Raw genomic sequence first — 20,368 nt, 5'->3', positions numbered from 1 at the left:
TTTATACCATGGATTAGAGAAGGTGTGGAACCATCCAAAGGATAACAACATAGTTACATAATAGTGTGAAGGAAGCCATAAAAATTGTGGTGTGCGGTGAATTCAGATGAATCATGAAACAAAATGGGGCATTTTTAAGGGGTTCTGGGCTTGTTCAAGGCACCCTGAACTAAAGCAGGGGTCTGAAGCACTTAGTGGTACTTTGGATGTTAACTGGATGTTAAATTGGATGTTAAAAAAATGCTACAGACAAGGATCTGCTAAAAGCAAAACTAATGTATGCAAGCTTATCATATAATGAAAACTGGGTGAGTTAGAAGAGCTCCATTCTGAATGAAGTAGAGAAGCTAAACGAATTATTTTCTCCAATATCCATTGTGGGAGATGTTGGAGAAAGACCCACATCGGAACCTTTGTTTTCAGGGAGGGCATCTGAGAAGCAGTGTCAGGTTGCTGACCCCTACAATTGCACATCAAAGCAGCCTAGGGAACAATGGCAATAGGTTAATCAGCCTGCGCCAGAAGTCCAAAAAGTGTTGTGAAATATGGCTTCCATTCATGCAGTTATTGGGAAAGTGCTCTCCAGGGCTGCAGTTGCTGGAATGTAAAAGCAAGCATTTTCATTTCCTGACTGTCTCCTTGTTAGTCAGCAGACAGAGATATTAGTCATCATATCCCAGTGCAAGTGTACAAGAAACTGGTGCTTTTTCTTAATACAGCATTATATAATAGGGGAGATGTTTATTAGAACATATTTTAAAGTAAGTTAGGAACAAGATGTTTAAGAAGAGAGAAAATGTTAAGTGTTTAGAAGTGAGAAAGTTGTAGTCCAGATGTGTTTGACTTGGAGAAGATGGGAGATTGGCAGGACTCAGGAACTGGCCTATAAATATTTTGCAAACAAGCTTATGGCATTTTGGAACATTTTCCTTCACAATGCCAGGAAACAAAGATTTTTGAACCTCTTTCTTTCACTTTTTTTCCAGCAGTAAGCAATGTTTTCTGGACTTGAGAGAACAGTACATAAGTTTGCAATTGGTATGAGAAATGTTTGCAAGCCTGTTTCGTAGCCTCTTTCGTTACTTGCCCTTTTCACACTACAGGAAGGAACGTCTAAATTTGCAAATTTGGACAGCAGCGTGAAAGAGAACCAGAAGAGAACTCAGAGGAGGCTTCAACTGCAGAAAGATATGGTGAGCCTTCTCCCTTTCATTTTCTCTATGAGATAATCATAATATTAAGAAATTAAGATTTAGAGCAGAAGGTGCCCTTTTCTGAAGAATATAAAAATAGAGCGATTGCAAAAACAGTCTTGGAAATCTCCTAGTCCTGATGCGAATATAATGGTTTGGGTTTAGATGAAATTGAAAACGAGTGTTTTCATTTCATGAATGAGCCTTCCCAATCCTTGGGCTCACATGCATTTTGTCCTGTTTCTTCCTCTTCCATGCCTGGGAGAAGATTGAAACCTCCTGCTTTTAAACCACAGCTCCCTGTGACATCAGAACTCAGGGAAATGTGGTTGATTTAAGCTGCAATTTGAGAGCAAGCCAGGATTGGAAACCATCCCCTTGGGAAACAAGTCAGAACTAGTATTTTGTTTAAAACAAATAAATTAAGATAAGCCTCAGAAGTTAAAACATATACTCTGGGACCAAGATTATTTTATAGTACAGTGCATTTAAAATCTGATGTGGGAGGAGGCATTGATCACAGTCAGCTTATGTTGAAATGACACCAGACACTGTTTGGAAACTCAGCTCTTGCCTTTTAAGTCTTCAGGCAGTTGGTATTTTGCTGTATTGCAGAGGTTCTCAACCTATAATCTGTGCAACCTTGGGTTCCTGCAAAGCTTATCAGGTGATCTTCATGAAAAGATGTAGAATGGTTGACAAGCTTCCTTGGAATAGAGCTTTTCAACCACTATACTCCAATCATTACCTCGGCCATTGGCTGGAGCTCTTGAGAGTTGGAGTTCAAGAATATCTGAATGGCCATAGATTCCCCACTGCTGTCTTGGGTAGAAGTAAGGAAAGATGGGTGACTTGTTTCTGCTGTCATCCTGTGCAGGGTGTGATGCAAGGCACTGTTCCTTATCTTGGTACTTTTCTGACTGACCTGACAATGCTTGACACAGCTCTTCAGGACTACGTGGAGGTAGGTTACACAACAGACCCCCCAGCCTGCTTTCTGAACGTGATTCCTAATAGCTGTGTGGGTTTCATTTGGGGGGGAGAAATGCCAGAAGCAGAGGAAATAATTGGAGATTGCTATCAAATGGAATTTAAAGTGGGGAGTTCTCCCAACCATACTCTACATCAAAAATGTAGGAATATGGGTGTCCTGGATTATATGTAAATTACTTAGTTGGAATACTCTTGTGAAATATTATTCTGAAAGCTGAGTTCTTCTGAAATCTACAGAATAATAGTATCCACATTAAGGTAGAAATACTCAGGAGCCAGTTCACATGGATAATTGTCCTCACCTGAGCATTGCAGGCTGTGGGCTCCCACCTGGAACCCTGCAGCCAGTCTCCCTTCATATGAAGGCCGTGTTTGTGAGAACCAGCATCTCCACACAGAGCACGGCGGCCCAACTATTCCTACCAAGTGGGCTGCAATAGTACTTCAATCCAGAACCCGCAGGTCGCACACTGCCATGTCACGTGAGGGTGCAGTGGAGTGAGCCCCACATTTAATGGCTCCTCCCCAGCCCTCACGCTGCCTCCCCAAAGCCTACTAAGTAGGCACCAGGCACCAGGTGTGATGCTCTGGCAGGATCGTAGAGGTCTCCCACCTCCTTCCCAAAGCTGGGAAAGCACTAATTAGGCTTTGGGAAGAAGGAGGGAGGACTCCAGGACCCTGTCACAGCCCTCATGCCTCCCTCCCCAGCTTTGGGAAGGCAGAGCAACCGGGTCAAATGTTGGGCCTCCTGTTGAACTGCCCTGACATAGGAGCTTTACCAGTAGTGTAATGGAGGGAGGGTGCAGCTCCAGGACTTTTCTTCAGAGCAGGGACTATGATATTGTCCACAGAACCACCAGGCTAGCTCAGGGTCAAGCGACTGAAGGAGGTGACGACAAGACTTTCAGTTGGTGGCCTATTGGAGTGGCCAGTATGGTGCCCTCTTCCTGTAGCCCCAGGGATGATGGGAGTTGTAGTCCAACCATATCTGGAGGGCTTGAAAGATTAGTCCTTTTGAAAAGCAAGGAAAAGATGTGATCCTATAGCAAAATATATTTGAAAGCAGCTATTTTACTGTTAAAAACTGTATAATTATTAAATTGAGAACATATAGACAAATGGATTTTGAAACTAATCCTTCCTCTCTCTGTTTCTTGCAGGGAGGGCTAATAAATTTTGAAAAGAGAAGGCGGGTAAGTTTGCTTTTTCTTTACTGTGTTCCCTGGCTGATCTGCACCTCATCCTCTTTTTGGCTTCAGAGGCAGGCAGGAGGTGACACAACTAGATAAACTTGCAAATGGAACTGCAAGGCAGCCTTCAGGGGACATCATACACAGCTGGGAAACTTCCTCCTAATCCAAACCTTTGAAAGCAATTGAGTGCTCCCCCCCCCCCACTCCATTCTGTTCTGATTAGCTACACAAAGAAAAATCTCTTCAGATGCTTCCTATAAATTAAGTTTTGCTGTGTTAGGAAGACATCACTGAAGATATTCAGGGCACGCGTAACATTAAAAAAAACAAAAACAAAAAACAGCATTTGGAGGGGTGTGTGTGTTCCAATGTTTAAAGTGGATTTTGGATTATTGTATTTAAATTAGTTTTGGCTCTCTGCTTGCACCTCGCCTCTGCCCCTGCTTGGAGCTAAGGATCATCCCTCTTGCTTTGTAGCTCCAGTGTTGGGGGGAAGCCCTGGAGGAAGCTTGCATTGCTTGCCAGAGTCTGGCTGACCTCTCGTAAAACCCCACATACACTGTACAGCGCTTCAGCAGAGCCTGTGCAGCACAGAGTGCCCCCTTAGGTCCATTCATTGTGTTGAAGCAGCAGAGTGTGGGCACCTTTCAAAACCAGGCTGCATGCTATTGCAGGTGAATCTGTGTCGTGCCATCTTTAACTTCTCTGATTGTCCTGTAGTTTTCTGCCACTCTGGTCTGTTAGCAACTCTGTGTTTAACTTTGTTCCCTTATTAATAGTCTAATTATTTTATTTCCTTTTTCAGGAGTTTGAAGTGATTGCTCAGATTAAGCTCTTACAATCTTCCTGCAATAGTTATTGCATGACTTCAGACAGAAAATTCATTCAGTGGTTCAAGAAACAGCGGCATTTAACAGAGGAAGAAAGGTGAGGTGAAACATTTCTATATGGTAGATTCCTCTCCCCATCCATCTCTCTCTCTCTCTCTCTCTCTCCTGTCTGTCTGTCTGTCTGTCTGTCTGTCTGTCTGTCTGTGTGTGGTGTTCCCATCCATCATAAAAGATAGCAGAGCAAATATATGTTTGTAAAACACTGGTGAAAGTACATGGCAATGTAAGAACTTGGAAATGTGCATACATGGTACTTGTCTGGCTCTGGTATCCATATATTTGTAAGGGACGCAGGTGGCGCTGTGATCTAACCCACTGAGCCTCTTGGGCTTGCCGATTGGAAGGTCAGCAGTTCAAATCCCTGTGACGGGGTGAGCTCCCATTGCTTTGCCCCAATTCCTGCCAACCTTCAGTTTGAAAGCACGCCTGTGCAAGTAGATAAATAGGTACCGCTGTGGCAGGAAAGTAAACGGCGTTTCCATGCGCTCTGGTTTCCAATACGGTGTTCCGTTGCACCAGAAGCGGTTTAGTCATGCTGCCCACATGACCTGGAAAGCTGTCTCCCTTGGCCTGAAAGCGAGATGAGCGCCGTAACCCCATAGTCAAATACAACGGGACTTAACCGTCCAGGGGTCTTTTACCTTTACCTTTTTTACCTTATATTCGTAAGAGGAGTGTACTTGTACTCCCATTTCACCAAGTGGAAATGTTCCAGGGGTAGCACTACTGGGTTTAGTCTGGATGAAAGAGCACTAGAGCCTTATAGTGGCTTTGTAATTTGTTTTATTTGCAAGCAAGCAAACAAAACGTATTCAAAGTAGTGATGGAGGACGATTTTGTTCACTCTGCATTTTAAAGTGAACTAGCCATATTCATACCTCCCAGACCAATACACAGATCAGACTGTAGTCAAAATAAATTTAAATAAATAAATAAATAAATAAATTGTCCAGTAGCACCTTAGAGACCAACTAAATTTGTTCCAGGTATAAGCTTTTGTGTGCATGCACTCTTCTTCAGATACACTGAAACAGAAGTCACCAGACCCTTGTATAACAGCCATCAACAGGTTTACCATACCCATTGAGTCAATCACCCATCTCCTACTACCCTTCTGATAAAAACCCCACCCCACCCTCCCACTCTATATAAGGGTCTGGTGACTTCTGTTTCAGTCTATCATGCACACGAAAGCTTACACCAAGAACAAACTTAGTTGGTCTCTAAGATGCTACTGGACAATTTTTTAATTTAATTTTTTTATTTATTTTGACTGCGTCAGACCAACATGGCTCCCTACCTGAATCTAGATCAGATTGTAATTATTGTTGGATGTTACAATACAGTTCTCAGCTCAAAGAATATGACACTTGAAATTGTTGTTCTTTATAAGAACTAAATCATATTTTAGGATAAATAAATAAAAAAAATAGTATTTAAATAAGGATTTTCTTACAGATTTTTAAAAAATCAGATTGATGCAAAAATGGGATGGAACAGACCAGTGGCGTAGCGTGGGTTGTCAGCACCCGGGGCAAGGCAAGTAATTTGCGCCCCCTAACCCGTGGATTTGCCCTAACCCCCAGATGTTGCGCCCGGTGCGGCCGGCCCCCCCTGCACCCCCCACGCTACGCCACTGCATAGATCCCATTTAGAGCAGGGTCCTAATAGATCCCCCTTTACAGCAGGGTCCCCCATAGATCCCCCTATAGAGCAGGCCAGGGCAGGTCCCCCTCCACAGTGGGCGGCGACCCGGCAGCTCGGATCGGATTCGCACAGCCAGCACTGCAGTGAGAGAGAGAGAGTGAGCCAGGTAGGGGCAGAGAGCTGCGAGTGCGAAGTGGCGTAGCGTGGGTTTTCTGAGCTTGCACAGAGTGCTTTTCCTCCCTATGGGCAGAGCCAGCTTGCTCCTAAATACCTGAGCTCTATAGTTCAGGAAGGAAGAGCGCTCTTGTGCCCCGGTCCTGCTTTGAGTGCTTCTCATTGACGCGTCTGCTTGGCCACTCTAGATGGGCCCTTGTGGCCTTGATCCAGTAGCCGGGTCCTTCTTCGGAAAGAGCGAGCGCCTCCTAAGCATGTGCAGAGCGCCTCCCTCCGCCCCCGCCACGCGGAGCTCAGCCTGCGTGTGGGCAGGCCCTTTGCGTCACGTGCGCTTGGCAATCCCCGGCACCTCTCCTCTCTCTCTCCCTGGAGAAATGAAGCAGTGACCCGACAAGGAGTAGCGAAGGATGGGCGTGTTTCGTCCCTGATCCGGATGAGATCAAGGCAACGGGAAGGAGGCGGGGGAGAAGCAGGAGCAGGCCAGCCGGGGCTGCTCCAGACCCCCCCCCATCTCTCCCATCGCCGCTGGAGGGGTCATGGAGGCACTGAGCCCGGGAGGCGGCTAGCCAGCCAGGGCGCACCTACCCAACCTCGCCGCGCCCAGGTGCGCTGCTCTCTCCAGCTTCCTCCCGGCCGGGCCAGCAGCTCCACCTCTTCCTTTGCCTCTTTGAGGCACTTAATTCCCAGCAAGCGATTAGCAGGCTTGGATCGGATCCTGCGGCAGGCGGCGCCTCCACCTCCTCCTCCTCCTCCCGGCTTTGCTGCTGCTCTTTTCCCTCAACCGGCGGCGCACTGCGCCTTGGAGAGGTTCCCGCTTCCTTGAGGGGGGCCGGCCAAACGGAGACGAGGACCCCCCACCCCAACCAAGCCTCGATTGCTTGTCCCTTCCCTCTGGACTCGCGCCCCCCCAGATGTTGCGCCCGGTGCGGCCGGCACCCCTGGCACCCCCCACGCTACGCCACTGGAACAGACTTATCAATGAACATATGCAAAATATGCTATGGACTGGAAGTAAGAATGATCCAGCCATCTGTAATTGGAAACCAGTAGATTCTTCTGCATCAGGCAACAAAGCTGCTCATATTGCACTAGTTTATTAGAGATAAACTTATGCAGCTGCTGCAAGGCTGCACTTCCACCTCTTTCTCTATCTACTGTGAATGTGGCTCCAAACATTTTCTGCTCCTCCCTGTAGTTTGGAGTAGTGTTACCATCTAAAGGGTAGATTCTAAGCCATCAGGACACATTAACATTCCTTTGTTAATTCTGAAATGGCTCACTAAAGTAAAATCTGTAGTTTTTTACTATTAGCCAACAGTCATCTGAGCCAAGGATGGTCAGCCAGCACCTATGACAACTTACAACCCATGTATAACATGTGGCTTAGCTACTGTGGAGACTACCTTTTCTTCTTATTACTCCCTGTGTTCCTTTTAGCTTTGCTCACGTGTAGTTTTCCTTCCCCCACTTTCGTGCCATTTTTTAAAATTTGGATTGTGAGCCTACAAGTAGGGACTTGTTTACTTTTATCTGTGTATGGTACAGTATCTAGTAAGTTTTAGATACTATTTTATAAACTCATCCAATAATGTCTGTGGTGTGCATGGGTACCCAGACTGGTCCTGATCTCTTCCTGATACCTGCCTGTGCTCATTCACATCTTACCTTGATCAGCTACATAGCTGCTCCCACTCTGCCCTGGCCACATTGATATCTACTCCCCATAGGGTTATGATGGATCACATGGTTACATACCACCCTGGCTAACTTTTAACTTAGACCCCAGAGAACGTGTCCTAGTTTGTTTAGATGAAGTGCATAATAAAAGGAATTACTGTGCAGCAAAAAAAATGCAACTCAGTATTTATGCCATTTGCCTTAAGTAATTTTAATAAGAGTAATTGTTTTCTTTTTGTTTTTATTATGTAATTTGTATTTTTATCTTGCATTTTTATGCTGTAAACCATCCTGAGATCTATGGATGAAGGGCAGTATACAAATTTATTAAATAATAATCATGCATAGCCAAAACGTTGCTTTGATTCAGGTACTTTATTTCACGTTTAGCAAGATTTTAATGTAGTCCTGACTCCAAAGTGACCTCCATTTTGCAGCTATGCCCTCTCCTGTGAGGTGGAGGCAGCTGTTGACACAACGACCACATCACCAAAACCTCGGAAGAGCATGGTGAAGAGGCTTAGCCTGTGAGTATGGATTGAGGGCGTTGGTGTGGGCTTGGGTGAACAGCACTATGAATAACCCCCCTCACCTCCAGAGAGGAGCTCCCTCACACCTTCCTTTAGCCTGGTGTGATGTGGCAGCTAAGCTAAGGTTTGGTTTCTGGGATCATGGTTCAGCTCCCTCCTCCTTAACCACAGCCTGTAGCCAAAGAACAAGCCTTGTGCATCTGTGCTAAACTATGGTGTAGCTTATAGAATCATCAAGTTACTCACATGTACTTAATTCCATTTAAAAAACAAGCCTTCACCCATGCATCTGAGGCTAGGAAGGACCTGCATTTTGAAAAATTTTCAAAACCAAGGCCATCATGCATCCAAGTTTCAGCACTTTAAAATCCCACTGCTTTAAGCCTGTGTTTAACTCTCCCTTCACATAAGGGGGCTTTAAAAAATAGAACTGCAACATCAATTCATTGAATTAAGGGATCAAAAATGTCCCCCAATTACAGTAATCAGGAATTTCCCTTACCTGTGCTGCACCTTGCTGCATATGCAGCTTTAATTGAGCATTGTAATTGATTAATCATCTCAAATGATGGTGGTGATGATGTGACTAAAATGTCTTTGCTGAAACAACAGCCTTCCATAATGGTGCGTAACTGTAGCTGGCTTGTGCTCTCACTTGATTGATCCAAGAGGCAATGTCCTAATGCACAAAATCTGCTTGAAGAAGAGGAAACCTTGAGTTAAAAACATTTTGGGAATCTTGGCGTTTTGAGGCCCAGTTGTGTAAACACCCACAGAAGTCTTTTGCCATTTTCTCAGTGAACATGAGACATGCTTTGTGACTCACCAAGCCTCCCACAGCCCTTCAGGGGCTCAATAAAACTCCTGTTTTCTACCTGCTGGGAACTGCAGAGAAACCAGGATGGTTGTCAAGGCTTCTTGGCAAGGCACCATGTACAGCTGGCAGGGCTGGACTGCATTTTGCCCGGTAGGCCATAAGTTGTTATTTCTTTTACAAAAATGGTTTTAGCAAATGAAGAATAAACTGAAGATGCATAGTGCCTATGTTTAATTACAGGAGGCGAGGAAAATAGCCATTTTTACAGATTTTCTTTGTTTGGTGAAGAGTCTGGGATTTAGCTTATTCTACAGTGTTCCCAGTAATGATTCTGTATTTCCTTGTTTCATTACACTCAGTTTTTCAATAAATCAACTGTCACATTGTCTCGCTTCTCATAATCTATCTTATCATTTGGACACCTTTCTAGACCACAATAATGCAATCATCTAGTGCAGGAGCATTGATTTTCCTGCAATTATTATAACCAATTGCCATATGGGCATGTTATCATTTCTCTGTGTTCTAAGAGGACATGATCTTTTACAAAACTCAGTAGTGGATTTATTGGCAGAGTATATCCTGCAATGCAGTCAGTTTCACCTAATACAACACTCCAGAACAATCTCATTTTAGGGGATGACCAGAATGTATGTATTCATAACTTTACATCTCCAACAGACACAGTTTGAATCTTAACAGATATGATTAAGTCTAGCTGGAGTTCAGTGTCACCTAAAAACAAGTTTTTTCCCCTTTGAGTGTGATACTGATGGTTTGTTGAGGAGAATGTCTCTGGCCTAGTAGGCCACCAGTTGTACAGGCCTGTTCTATAGGGCTTCAGTTCACACCATATTAAATCTCACTTCTGAATGTACTGTTTGGAGATACAAGGGCTTGTGCGTAATAGCAGTATCTGCTTTATGGGTGGAGTTATCTGAGGATACCTTAGACGTGTTCAGCATCTCTACTTCCCCCCAGCACTTGGTGCCCTTTCATTTCCTCACTTGCTTTTCGCCAGGTTATTTCTGGGATCTGACCTAATTGCCAACAGCACCCCGACCAAAGAGCAGCCCAAGTCCACGCCAAGCGGGAGCTCCGGTGAAAGCATGGATTCCGTCAGCGTATCGTCTTGTGATTCCAACCATTCAGAGACTGAGGACATCTGCATCTCTCCCACAGACACTCCTGATGAGCCCCAGAAGAAAGTATGTATTTGCCAATGTCCAGAGAAGACCGCTCTTAATTTCTAGCGGGGTGGTGAGCCTTCCCCTCAAAACAGCACTGGGCTGAGGGGAGAGGTTTAAATCTCTGCCGCTGTGGTGCCTGTGTGAGAGCGGTGTCTGTTCATGTTTGTCAGTCAGTGTGTGGTTGAAGGAACTGCAGAGAGGCCACACCGACTGTGATGGGATGCTGCTTTATGTTTTGTCCATGCTCTCTGCCTGCATGTGGCTCTTCAAGGGTGGGCTTTTGCATCTGCATGTGTCCCCCAAGCCAAAATGCTTCAGCCACCCCTGATTTGGAAGACGTTTCTCGGGACTCATCAAAGGTGCTTTAGAGGCATGGTGTGTAGGCCACCCTCTGCGTAACTGAATGGACAGTGCTGAATTCCCCTGTTTTCTCTTGCTTCCATCGTCTTTCTCCTTGTCTCAATCCCACCCCAACTTTTTTTGCTGCGCACCTTGTGGCATTGTAAAATTTATGAAAGAGCCTCAAATAGTTGAGCCCTGGGGAAACTCTAAGGCTTCTGTTTTTATGGACAATGGCTAAGTTTCCAGCTATATACAAAGCCATGCCTACTGAAACCCCTAAAGACCTGTGCAAGATGCTCTCCTGCAGTGGGAGAGCTCCTTTGCAAGATAAATATACATGCTTCCAAAACATCTTTGAATCTGCTGCCATCTGCTGGCCTGCTCTTCTAAATGCAGGAAAGAAATTTGCAGTGCCCTTTAATGGGTACATACAGCGTTGATAGTTTCTAATTATTGGATAATTATATAAATCCAAAAGCCGTCTTAGCTTCTGTAATGGCTCTTCTCCAGGCAAAAGTTTAATATGAATGGTAATTAGAGATATAGGTCTAAAGGGCTCAGTAATCATTTCTCCCTTCATCTTAGAAGAACAGAAGGTCAGTGTAAACTTTCCATCTACTAAAGAAAATGGTGATATTCCCTCATTAGATGGGTTGGCAGGAAAGCATTTTTACAGAGCCTACTAAATTCCCATAAACTTGTTGGTAAGAGCAGTGACATTTTTAAAATAGAAGGAAGGAAAGCCCACTTCTCATGGGAGAGTCCTCTGTTGAAAAACTCTTACCATCATCAAGTTCTTCCTGAAGATTACTTGGAATCGTCTTTCATGTAACGTGAAGCCATTGGTTCAAGTCCTACCCTTGCTCCATCTTCCATGTGACAGCCCTTGAGATATTTGATGATGTCTATCATATCTCCTCTCCTCCAGGCTAAACATACCCAACTCCCTCCAGCATTCTTTATAAGACTTGGTTTCCAGACCCTGGATCATTTTGGTCACCCTCCTCGGCACAAGTTCCAGTTTGCCAATATCCTTCTTAAACTGTGGGGCCCAGAGCTGGACACAGGACTCCAGGTGTGAAGGACTAACACTTCCCTTCATCTGGACATAGACTTACGTTGATGCAGTCTAGAATAGCATTAGCTTTTTTTCCTGCTGCATCACACTGTTGACCGATGTTAAGTTTGTGGTCTATTCAGACCCCTAGATCCTTTTCATATGTATTGCTAATAAGCCAAGTGTCCCACATCTTATATTTGTGTATCTGGTTCTTCCTGCCTAAGTGCAGAACCTGACACTTGTCCTATTGAAATTCATTCTGTTAGTTTGGGCCCAGTTCTCCAATCTGTTAAGGTCACCTTGAATCCCGATTCTGTCTTCTGTGGCATTAGCTACCCCTCCCAGTTTGGTCTCTTCTGTAAATTTGATGAGCACCCCCTGAATTCCTTCATCCAAGTTGTTTATAAAGATGTTGAACAATGGGCCCATGACAGAACCTGCATCACTTGTCACTTTCCCCCCCAGGATGGTGAAGAACCATTTGTGAGCACTCTTTGGGTTTAGTCAGTCAACCAGCTACAAATCCAATAGTCCAGCAGCATCTGGAGGGCCCACAGGTTGACCATAGCTGCCTCAGTTGAAACAAAAAGAAAAAAAAACCCACAACAAACCTGGAATGATCAAGGAACACCATGAAAATAGTGCTCTCTCATTTCTGCTTGCCATTTTTGTGCCGTACACTAAAACATGGCACACAGAACGTCTCATGCAGTATATTATGGGACCACAATGAGATGGGGTCTCTAATATGTGGCACCACCCATTTTCTGTATTTCTGGAAACCCATGCCCTTTTTCAGATGATACTTCTGCCCTGAACTGGAGTGGATCCCAGACTTATGCTCTGTCCCCTTTCACTGCACATACAAGGAAATGCTTACACAGGGAGATCCTGCTTTCCAAAGTACATGGATTTTCCAGTGGTAGTCATTACCTCTGACATTCAGTGTGAAGCAAAGGGCAGGAACCTCAGATCTGTTCTTGCTAACCGCTCCACAAGTTGTGGTTTTTGAACAGGTCCTTAACATCAAACGTTAGTAAAATGAATATTCTTATTTTGTGATTTCCCCCTTAGCTCTCTGAATCCTCCTCCTCTTGTTCCTCTATCCACTCGATGGACACGTCTTCATCAGGGTTGTCATCCTTCACCAATGCCCTCTCCTCTCCTCCTTTACTGGCCAGCAACCCCAGAATGCACAAACGCTCCATCTCAGTCACCTCCATTACCTCAACAGTCTCGCCTCCCGTTTACAATCAGCAGAACGAAGACACCTGCATCATTCGCATCAGTGTAGAAGACAATAATGGCAATATGTACAAGAGCATCATGGTAGGTAATGAGTGTCGGGTCGCTTTCCGCCCAGTCAGTGGTGGAGCACGTGCTTTTCATGCAAATAGCCCCAGTTCAATTCCTGGCATCTCTAGGCAGGGCTGGATAAGACTCCCTTCCAAAACCTTGGAGAACTGGATGGACCAGCAGCCGGACTCTGTAAAAGGCAGCTCCTTATGTCCCTACATTCTGTGCTTAACTCAAACTAAGACGTTCTGTCTGCATTTGTTGATCAGGTATAACTTTGCTGCACGTTCCATTAAAAAAAGTCTCCTTGCCTGGTGCCAGCTCCAGCTGATTGGTGGCAACAGAACTGAGAAAGCAAAAAAGTCAAATCTTTTTCTCTCTCCCCTTGAGGAGCAAAGTTGCTATGTGTATTTTCAAGCTCTTTTAACAAACATTTTGTGATTGTGCTGTGAACCGACCTAAGATGAAGGGCAGGAAACTACTGCTGCTACTGCTACTATTACTACATCATCATCATCCCCAAAAATGGTGAACCAGCAGTCTGGAGTCCATAGAAAGCTGCATCTTAAAAGGAGTTTCCACAGCAGCCACCGAGGAAGGCATTCCCTCTTCTGTGCACAGAACCAAGCTCTGCTTGCTGAACAAAGCCACTTAACAGAAGAGAGGTTAGATAAAAATCTAAGAGATAATTAGTGTTTTCTAATTAGTCAGAAACTGGCCTGGGCCAGTTTTTCAGAGACCTTGGATGCTGTGTTTTCCCTAGAGTGAAACTGGAAGCCTCACATGTACCCATAGCCGCCACCCCCCAACACAAGAGATCTTGGGGGCAGTTGCAGAATATCCCACTCAGCAGCTGGCCTTTCCCTTTGCTCTCTCAGTCAGGACTCCGGGCTGGGACTGTGCTTTCCAGGTAGTGGCCATGCTGCTGGGAAATCCTGCTGCATGGGATTACACCAGTGTCCACAAAACGACAGAATATAGGGGGAATGGATAATGTACAGCAGGGATTGGGAACCGTTTTGGCCTTGTGGGCCAGAATTTTGCTTCTCGCCACCCCCCAGGCTAGCTGTGACAGGTGATGGACAGGTGAGTGAACAGGGGCGGGGCATGGTATGCAAGCAGGCTTGAACTCATCAGCTGGTGTGCAGGGAGTTCAAGCCTGCTTTTCAGTCATAGGACCCAATGACATCCCTGCCTGCTCTGTGTGTGTTGTCACATATAATAGGTGTGATTAGGGGGGAAATGACCTTGTGAACTAAATGGGGAGACTTGATGGGCCACATTTGGTCTGTGGGCCGAAGGTTCCCCCCACCTCCAACAAGGTGACTTAATTTCCCAAACCACACTTTCCTGCCATAGTTTGGTAAGCATTTGTTTGAACAGTGAAGAGCCAGATTGATGTCATATCCTTCCATAAGCACTGGCTCCGGAAACAGACTTGTTTGTGGGGACGAGAGCGTCTACACTGGGATGCGATCTTTTCTTCTCAACAAAGTGTTGTCACAGGTCACTGCCATCTGAAGGTTTAAGCCATAGCTGATATTTCATTTCAGAAACAGTCATTTTAATACCTTGTGTGCTGATAATAGGGAACAGATAATTAAATTCTTCTTCTGAGAGTATGCCGGCCTTAATGTAAACTTTTTCCCAGTTGACTAGCCAAGACAAGACTCCTGCCGTCATCCAGAGAGCGATGCTGAAACACAATCTGGAGTCTGATCCTGCAGAGGATTATGAACTTGTGCAGGTCATCTCTGAGGACAAAGGTAAGGAAAACAGCACCTTGTGGATGCTGCCTTATGCCGAAGGTAGAGGAGGGTCTGCACTACACCACTCCTACATGACAGATGCACACCAGAATGTGTTGCCCCTGGTCTAAAATGATGCACTTATCCACTCTGTACTTATATCCTTGATAGGATGAATGTTCTTTTTATGGTGCATCTAATACTTGCTCAAGGTTTCTTATCAAGGAGAGCTCCAGAGCTGATCAATCAATGTAAAAGATTGTGCTGTGCCCCAAGAAACATAGCTAATTACAGATTATGCAGGTGAGAAGAGGCAAAGGGTTTGCCTACATGTTCTATTCCATCACCTCAAAAGTAGGTATAGCCTTGACTGGAGAATTGTGAAGCTCCCTTCCCTAGAAACAGTAAGAGAAGGTGGGGTGGGGAGAATCAGAGACAAACACTAAGGAAAGCAGGAGCTCTTCTCATTCAGTCTCTTGCTTCTCACTGCTTGTGATACCTCTTAAGTCACCAGCTAGCGATGTCTAGGGGTTGAGAGCAGGAGCAATGATTTCACAGGCAGGCAGGCCCCCTTTTCACAATGGGCAAGTTCTGCAAGACAAAATGAATGGGTTGCCATTGGCAGGGACGGAGGGCACAGCTTGCTCATTCAAAGAAAAGAGGAGCCACCAGGGTGAGGGTTGAAGCTAGATAGGCTGCAAGAGTTCTGACCACAATGGGATCTCCTGGCATCTTTCGTTCAGAGGTTCAAAGCCTGGGAAAGGAGGCAACTTGCACCAGGGCTGCAATGCTGGAAGAGAGGCCCACAGACCCTTCTGTGTGTAATTCGATCAATCAAAATATCACACTCTCATGCCTACCTGCTACGAGGGCAAAAAAGGAAGTGCCCATGTAGTAAGGGATCATAGAGGGCTGGCCCCTGCACTATAGGGGCCATTCACAGGTCGCCCTGCTCCTCATTATGCTGGACATTTTCCTGTTAGCTTCATAGTGCAGAGAATCCTGCAAGACTCACCCATGCTCTTTGTTAAATTTTCTTTGTTACAAACCATGAGAAGACAGTGCTAAGCCTGCAACTTACACAGGGGTTATGTTCCGGGGATTGTGCCTAAAGGCAAAATTGTGTGTAGTCAACACACATTCATTCATTCATTCATTTTATTTGTATCCCACTTTCCTACAAAAATGAACATGCTCAAGCAGCTAACAATGGCGCGTGGGATTGCCATAGTCCTCCCTCCCCCTGGATTAATGTTTTTTTCCAAGTGCATAAAGCTTGAATGCGCAAAAGTTAAAAGTAGGTAAGTTGTGGGCTTCCTGTACTAAAAAATAGGGGAGTGTTTTACCATCTGTTATTTCCTTGAATTGCAGAATTAGTCATCCCGGACAGCGCGAATGTCTTTTACGCCATGAACAGCCAGGTGAACTTTGACTTCATCCTGCGGAAAAAACCCTCCCTCGACAGGGAAGTGAAACTGAGGAGCCGCTCCAGCTTGACTCTCCCTCGGACCAACAAGAAGGGCTGCTGGAGCCACAGAAACAGCAAGATCACCCTTTGAGGATGGATAAGTCAATGCAAGGCAGATGGGGGTTCAAAGCAACCGTTGCCGCCATCCATTATTGCAACCATCTTCACAAATGATTGTGTCAGTATTCAGCTTTGGGAATACAAAGCTAACACTTGTTATTAACAGGCATGCCTTGATACACAATGGACCTGAGTGCAAAACAGCCTACAGGCACTCCCTGACCCCCCCCCTCTTTTTTTGCACAGCCTCCAAGAACAGATGGCCACTTTCTACCAGGAATGAAAAGTACAGTACACCCAAACTTCACAATCCTCTTCAATGACTCTCCAACCTCTGTTATGCCAGTATTAATTGGGAATACTTTCTTTTCCTCCTTTCTTTTTTAACAAGCGGAAGAAAGCTCTTCCACCAGTTCCACCTGAATTTACAGGAGGAGGAAGTGGAGGAGCATCATTTTGACCATTGGCCAAATAATGGCACTGATAGAAAGCTCGTGTGGATGGACTGATGGTTTGTTTCCTACCTGCTGGGCTGCTAACTTTAGGGAAAGGAACAGAGCTGCTGAAACCAGGAGAGAGTACCATTCTCCTGGAATATTAACCCCACGCAGTGCAGCTTCATATTGTGCTGGTTTTCCAACTCTGTGATCTAAGCTGGAAAAATACACCCCCTTCTTCCTACAGAACATTAAGCAAATACTATCCAGTTGAAGGCCTTGTTCTCTTGTGTGGGAGAGAGAAGGCGGGAAAGACAATATAAATGCATACTACTTTTCTTAATGCCACTACTTAGTTTTCCTATGCTTTGCTAACCTATTTATCGAAAGAATGTCAAAGTCTATTTCTTTGGAGTGTGCAGCTTTGACTCCCTTCCAGGTGTGGAGCTGTTTACCTGTATTCAGCCATATTGGCATTGTAGCAAACCATTTAACCACGTTTTTATAGTCAGTCTAAAAAACAAAACAAAAAGGCCAAATGTAACTAGTAGCCAGCATTTGAGGATACCACAGCCTCGTGGAATTTGTTAATGATTAAAGGAGCTCCCTTCTCTTAGACGACATCCTTTACCTGAGTAATTTCCTGATGTGGCATATCCTTAAAGGAATAAATAAGGTAGCCACCTTTAGAGCACCACATTGCTATTTTATTTTGGCCACATGTTCAGTGACGACACCTTTCAGAGCACATGCTAGCCGATGTATGATCACAGGAAAGATTGAAATCAAAGCCATAGTGAAGATAGGTGGCTGGCAAGGTAGTGAGAGAGAGATTGGAGGAGGCCTCGTGGCAGCCTTTCCACTTTTTCTTGGTTGGAGATAAGGCTCCTTCTCCTCCTTGGTTACCTTTCAGCAGCTGTGGCCTCTTGGCCTCTTACCTGCTCATCTGCCCCTGCTACCTCATTGGCTGCTTGCTGGAACAACCTTTTCCTTTACAAGAACAGACTGTGGGGTGCCCCCCCAATGCCTCTTTCCAAAAGCAAACTAGAATGGCAGCTCTCCAAGCGATTGCTCGGCAGAAAGTTGCCCCAAGGTGAATAGGACTTACCTCCTTGTAAGGATGCTTACGATACAGCCTTAGTTACACATGGAAGGAGGGATTTTGCTTCATTTGTAGTACTAATTTTAAAATATATGGCCTGGATCCAAAGACCTGATGCAAAGCGTGTGTCTCTCATTCTCTCTTCTGCTCTGCCCTCCAATATATACCATAAATTTATTTAGAAGCTAAATATGGTTTGCCATGCAGTAGGGGATGGGAGTGTTGCTGTTTGAGAAGAACAAATCCTGTTTCCTTGGGATCATGGCAGTGCTTTCACAATTCTTTGGACCCTGGCCTATGTATTAAGCCATACCACATGATCATAATCAGAGCCAGATATACAATGCACTTCAGCAGAAGCAACGAAGAACCCTGGGGCAGAATTCAGCTTCCTAAAGCATCTCACCTTTCATTTTAAGAATAAAAAAGCAAGTTTCTGGCCATTACTGCCACAAGAGGTGTACCTGAAAAAGTGTATGGGTAATGCCTAGTGAGATTTCAGGTGCCCAAGAGATGACTAAATATGCTCCAGCAGTTCTATGAAGTTCTGTGAAGTAAGAGCAGTCATGCACATCCATTTAATATGGATCACAGAATGCAGGACTTGGTTTGCTCTGGCACTGAACTTTATTTTAGAAGAATATACACAGCTGCTGCTAACAGCTCACCAGTCAAGCGTTTGAAAAACCATCTGATCTTATCAGATAATGCATTTTGCACTATGCGAAACTTCTTTCTGTTTCAAGACACACTCTTTCCTGGCTTACTTAGTTTAAATCCCTGCACAGTGTTATTGTCTAGAGGAGAGAAGGGTTATTTCAAAACTGAGCCTTAAAAGTGTCCAGAGTTAAGATGGATTTTCAAAAACCAAGATCCATTCTCTTTGTTTTCTGGTGAAAGAAGCAATGCAACAAATGTGTTATGTGTGTAAGTATATGCACATACTCAAGACTGTATATATCTGTAGAATCAGCTAGATTTTTATATTGTTAAGCTTGTGATGATAAAGTGTCTTTCTAAACAAAGGCGAGAATTATTAACAGCTGCTGTGTAAAGAGTTTCATTTATTTTGGTTCTAATGCACACCCTTTTTGCTAAGCTTTTTAAACTAGTTCACTGTTGGTTTTTCATCAGCAACCTATCCTTGAAGATACTCAGAATTCACAACTATTTCACAAGCCAGGTTTTTGATGTGGAATTTCAAATTGAGATTTAAATATGAAATCACCTCATAATTCAAGTGCTTTGGACTTTCTAGAATCTCAAGAGTTTTGATTTTGGCAATAACAGCAATCCAGCATGATTCCAGCACACATTGAGCATTAGAACCACAGGAGCAAAGGAAGCTGCCTTCTACACAGAAGTGCTTTAACTCAGCATTGTCCACACTGACTAACAGCAGCTCTCCAGGGTTTCAGCCGGGGGGGGGGGGAGTCTCTCAGCCCCACCTAAAGATGCCCAGGAGTTTCTGCATGCAAAACGGATGCACTACCACTGAGCCAATCAAAGTATGATCTTACACATCAGACTAAAGTATCACATGCTGAAATGAAGTATCATTGGATAGCAGACCAACAGCAAATATTCAGAAATAGCTGGTGTATATCAGACATCACATTCATAGGGTTGAGTTTTTGAGAGTGAATTAATTCCAGCTTACTGAAACAGTAATGTTATTAACAATAATGTTAATGAAATCAGGACATTCAGAATGAATTACTTGAGCCACAATCCAGCTCAGACATTGCAACCTTACATGTCACAAGAAGAAGTTCTTTCTCCCTAATATGTAAAAGAACTAGGCACATCTAAGTTTGTTGACTTGCTCATGAGGCTGTACAGTTGGTGTGAACAAATTGGTGGCTTGCAAGTGACCACATATTATTAGGCAGTCTGAGTAAATAATATTGATTGATTTGTGTAATCAATCAAGCTGTCCTTAAGAGAGTTCAGATAATTTTTGCTGGAGTAATATATCACATTCACAGCAGTTCCTGTTCATGGACACTCTCTAAGCTCTTAATTTTCCCTCTGATCCCCACCCCTTTATACATTGCTAAGCTTTGCTTGCTTTTTGATGAGTGCTGTCCCTCTCCAATGGACAGAGCTTCATCTCATAATCATTTCCATGATTTCACAAGATTCCTTTTACTTCTTCAATTAAGAAGGAAATGTGCTGTTTTCAATCTGGGAAACACTGAATACTACCAAATGAAAGCCGCCCACTATTTCCTTAAATTATGTCTGTGTTTGCATGGACCTGCATGGAACTTTACTCTGCCCCCAAGAAGCTGGCCATGAAAATCCCTGCATCACTTCCTAGCAATTCACTTGAGTGAAAACACATTGCGCTAAGATTTTAGAAACATCCGTTGTTAAGGAAAACAAAACTTTGCTTTCTTTGAAGAACTCTCCTAGGGATGAGAGTATAATATAGAATGCCTGCCCTACCCCTAAGAGCCCTGGACAGTCATGATCCTATTCGCTCCCATTTTATTTGTACCCTTTCCAAACTCCTGTGCTGCATTTAAACAATCCTGGGCTATACCAG

At 44.4% G+C, this 20,368-nt stretch overlaps 1 protein-coding gene across 6 annotated transcripts in view; it reads left to right on the top strand.

Moving 5' to 3' along the window:
• RGL1 (ral guanine nucleotide dissociation stimulator like 1) overlaps positions 1 to 18,859 on the top strand; it is a 133,264-nt gene extending 114,405 nt beyond the window's left edge. For all 6 annotated transcript variants that reach the window (XM_053391086.1, XM_053391087.1, XM_053391082.1 and 3 more), the window contains 9 exons: positions 1,104 to 1,193; positions 2,071 to 2,157; positions 3,347 to 3,379; positions 4,185 to 4,306; positions 8,205 to 8,294; positions 10,136 to 10,322; positions 12,781 to 13,035; positions 14,654 to 14,768; positions 16,122 to 18,859. In XM_053391086.1, coding sequence (XP_053247061.1) covers positions 1,104 to 1,193; positions 2,071 to 2,157; positions 3,347 to 3,379; positions 4,185 to 4,306; positions 8,205 to 8,294; positions 10,136 to 10,322; positions 12,781 to 13,035; positions 14,654 to 14,768; positions 16,122 to 16,309 — 1,167 coding nt within the window. In that variant the 3' untranslated portion in view covers positions 16,310 to 18,859. The remainder of the gene's footprint in view (positions 1 to 1,103; positions 1,194 to 2,070; positions 2,158 to 3,346; positions 3,380 to 4,184; positions 4,307 to 8,204; positions 8,295 to 10,135; positions 10,323 to 12,780; positions 13,036 to 14,653; positions 14,769 to 16,121) is intronic.
• Positions 18,860 to 20,368: the final 1,509 nt, after the last annotated feature.

The sequence above is a fragment of the Podarcis raffonei genome, chromosome 6, assembly GCF_027172205.1.
Source record: "Podarcis raffonei isolate rPodRaf1 chromosome 6, rPodRaf1.pri, whole genome shotgun sequence".
NCBI lineage: Eukaryota > Metazoa > Chordata > Lepidosauria > Squamata > Lacertidae > Podarcis > Podarcis raffonei.
The sequence above is the reverse complement of the archived record's forward strand: the minus strand, read 5'-3'. Positions and strand labels throughout refer to the sequence as shown.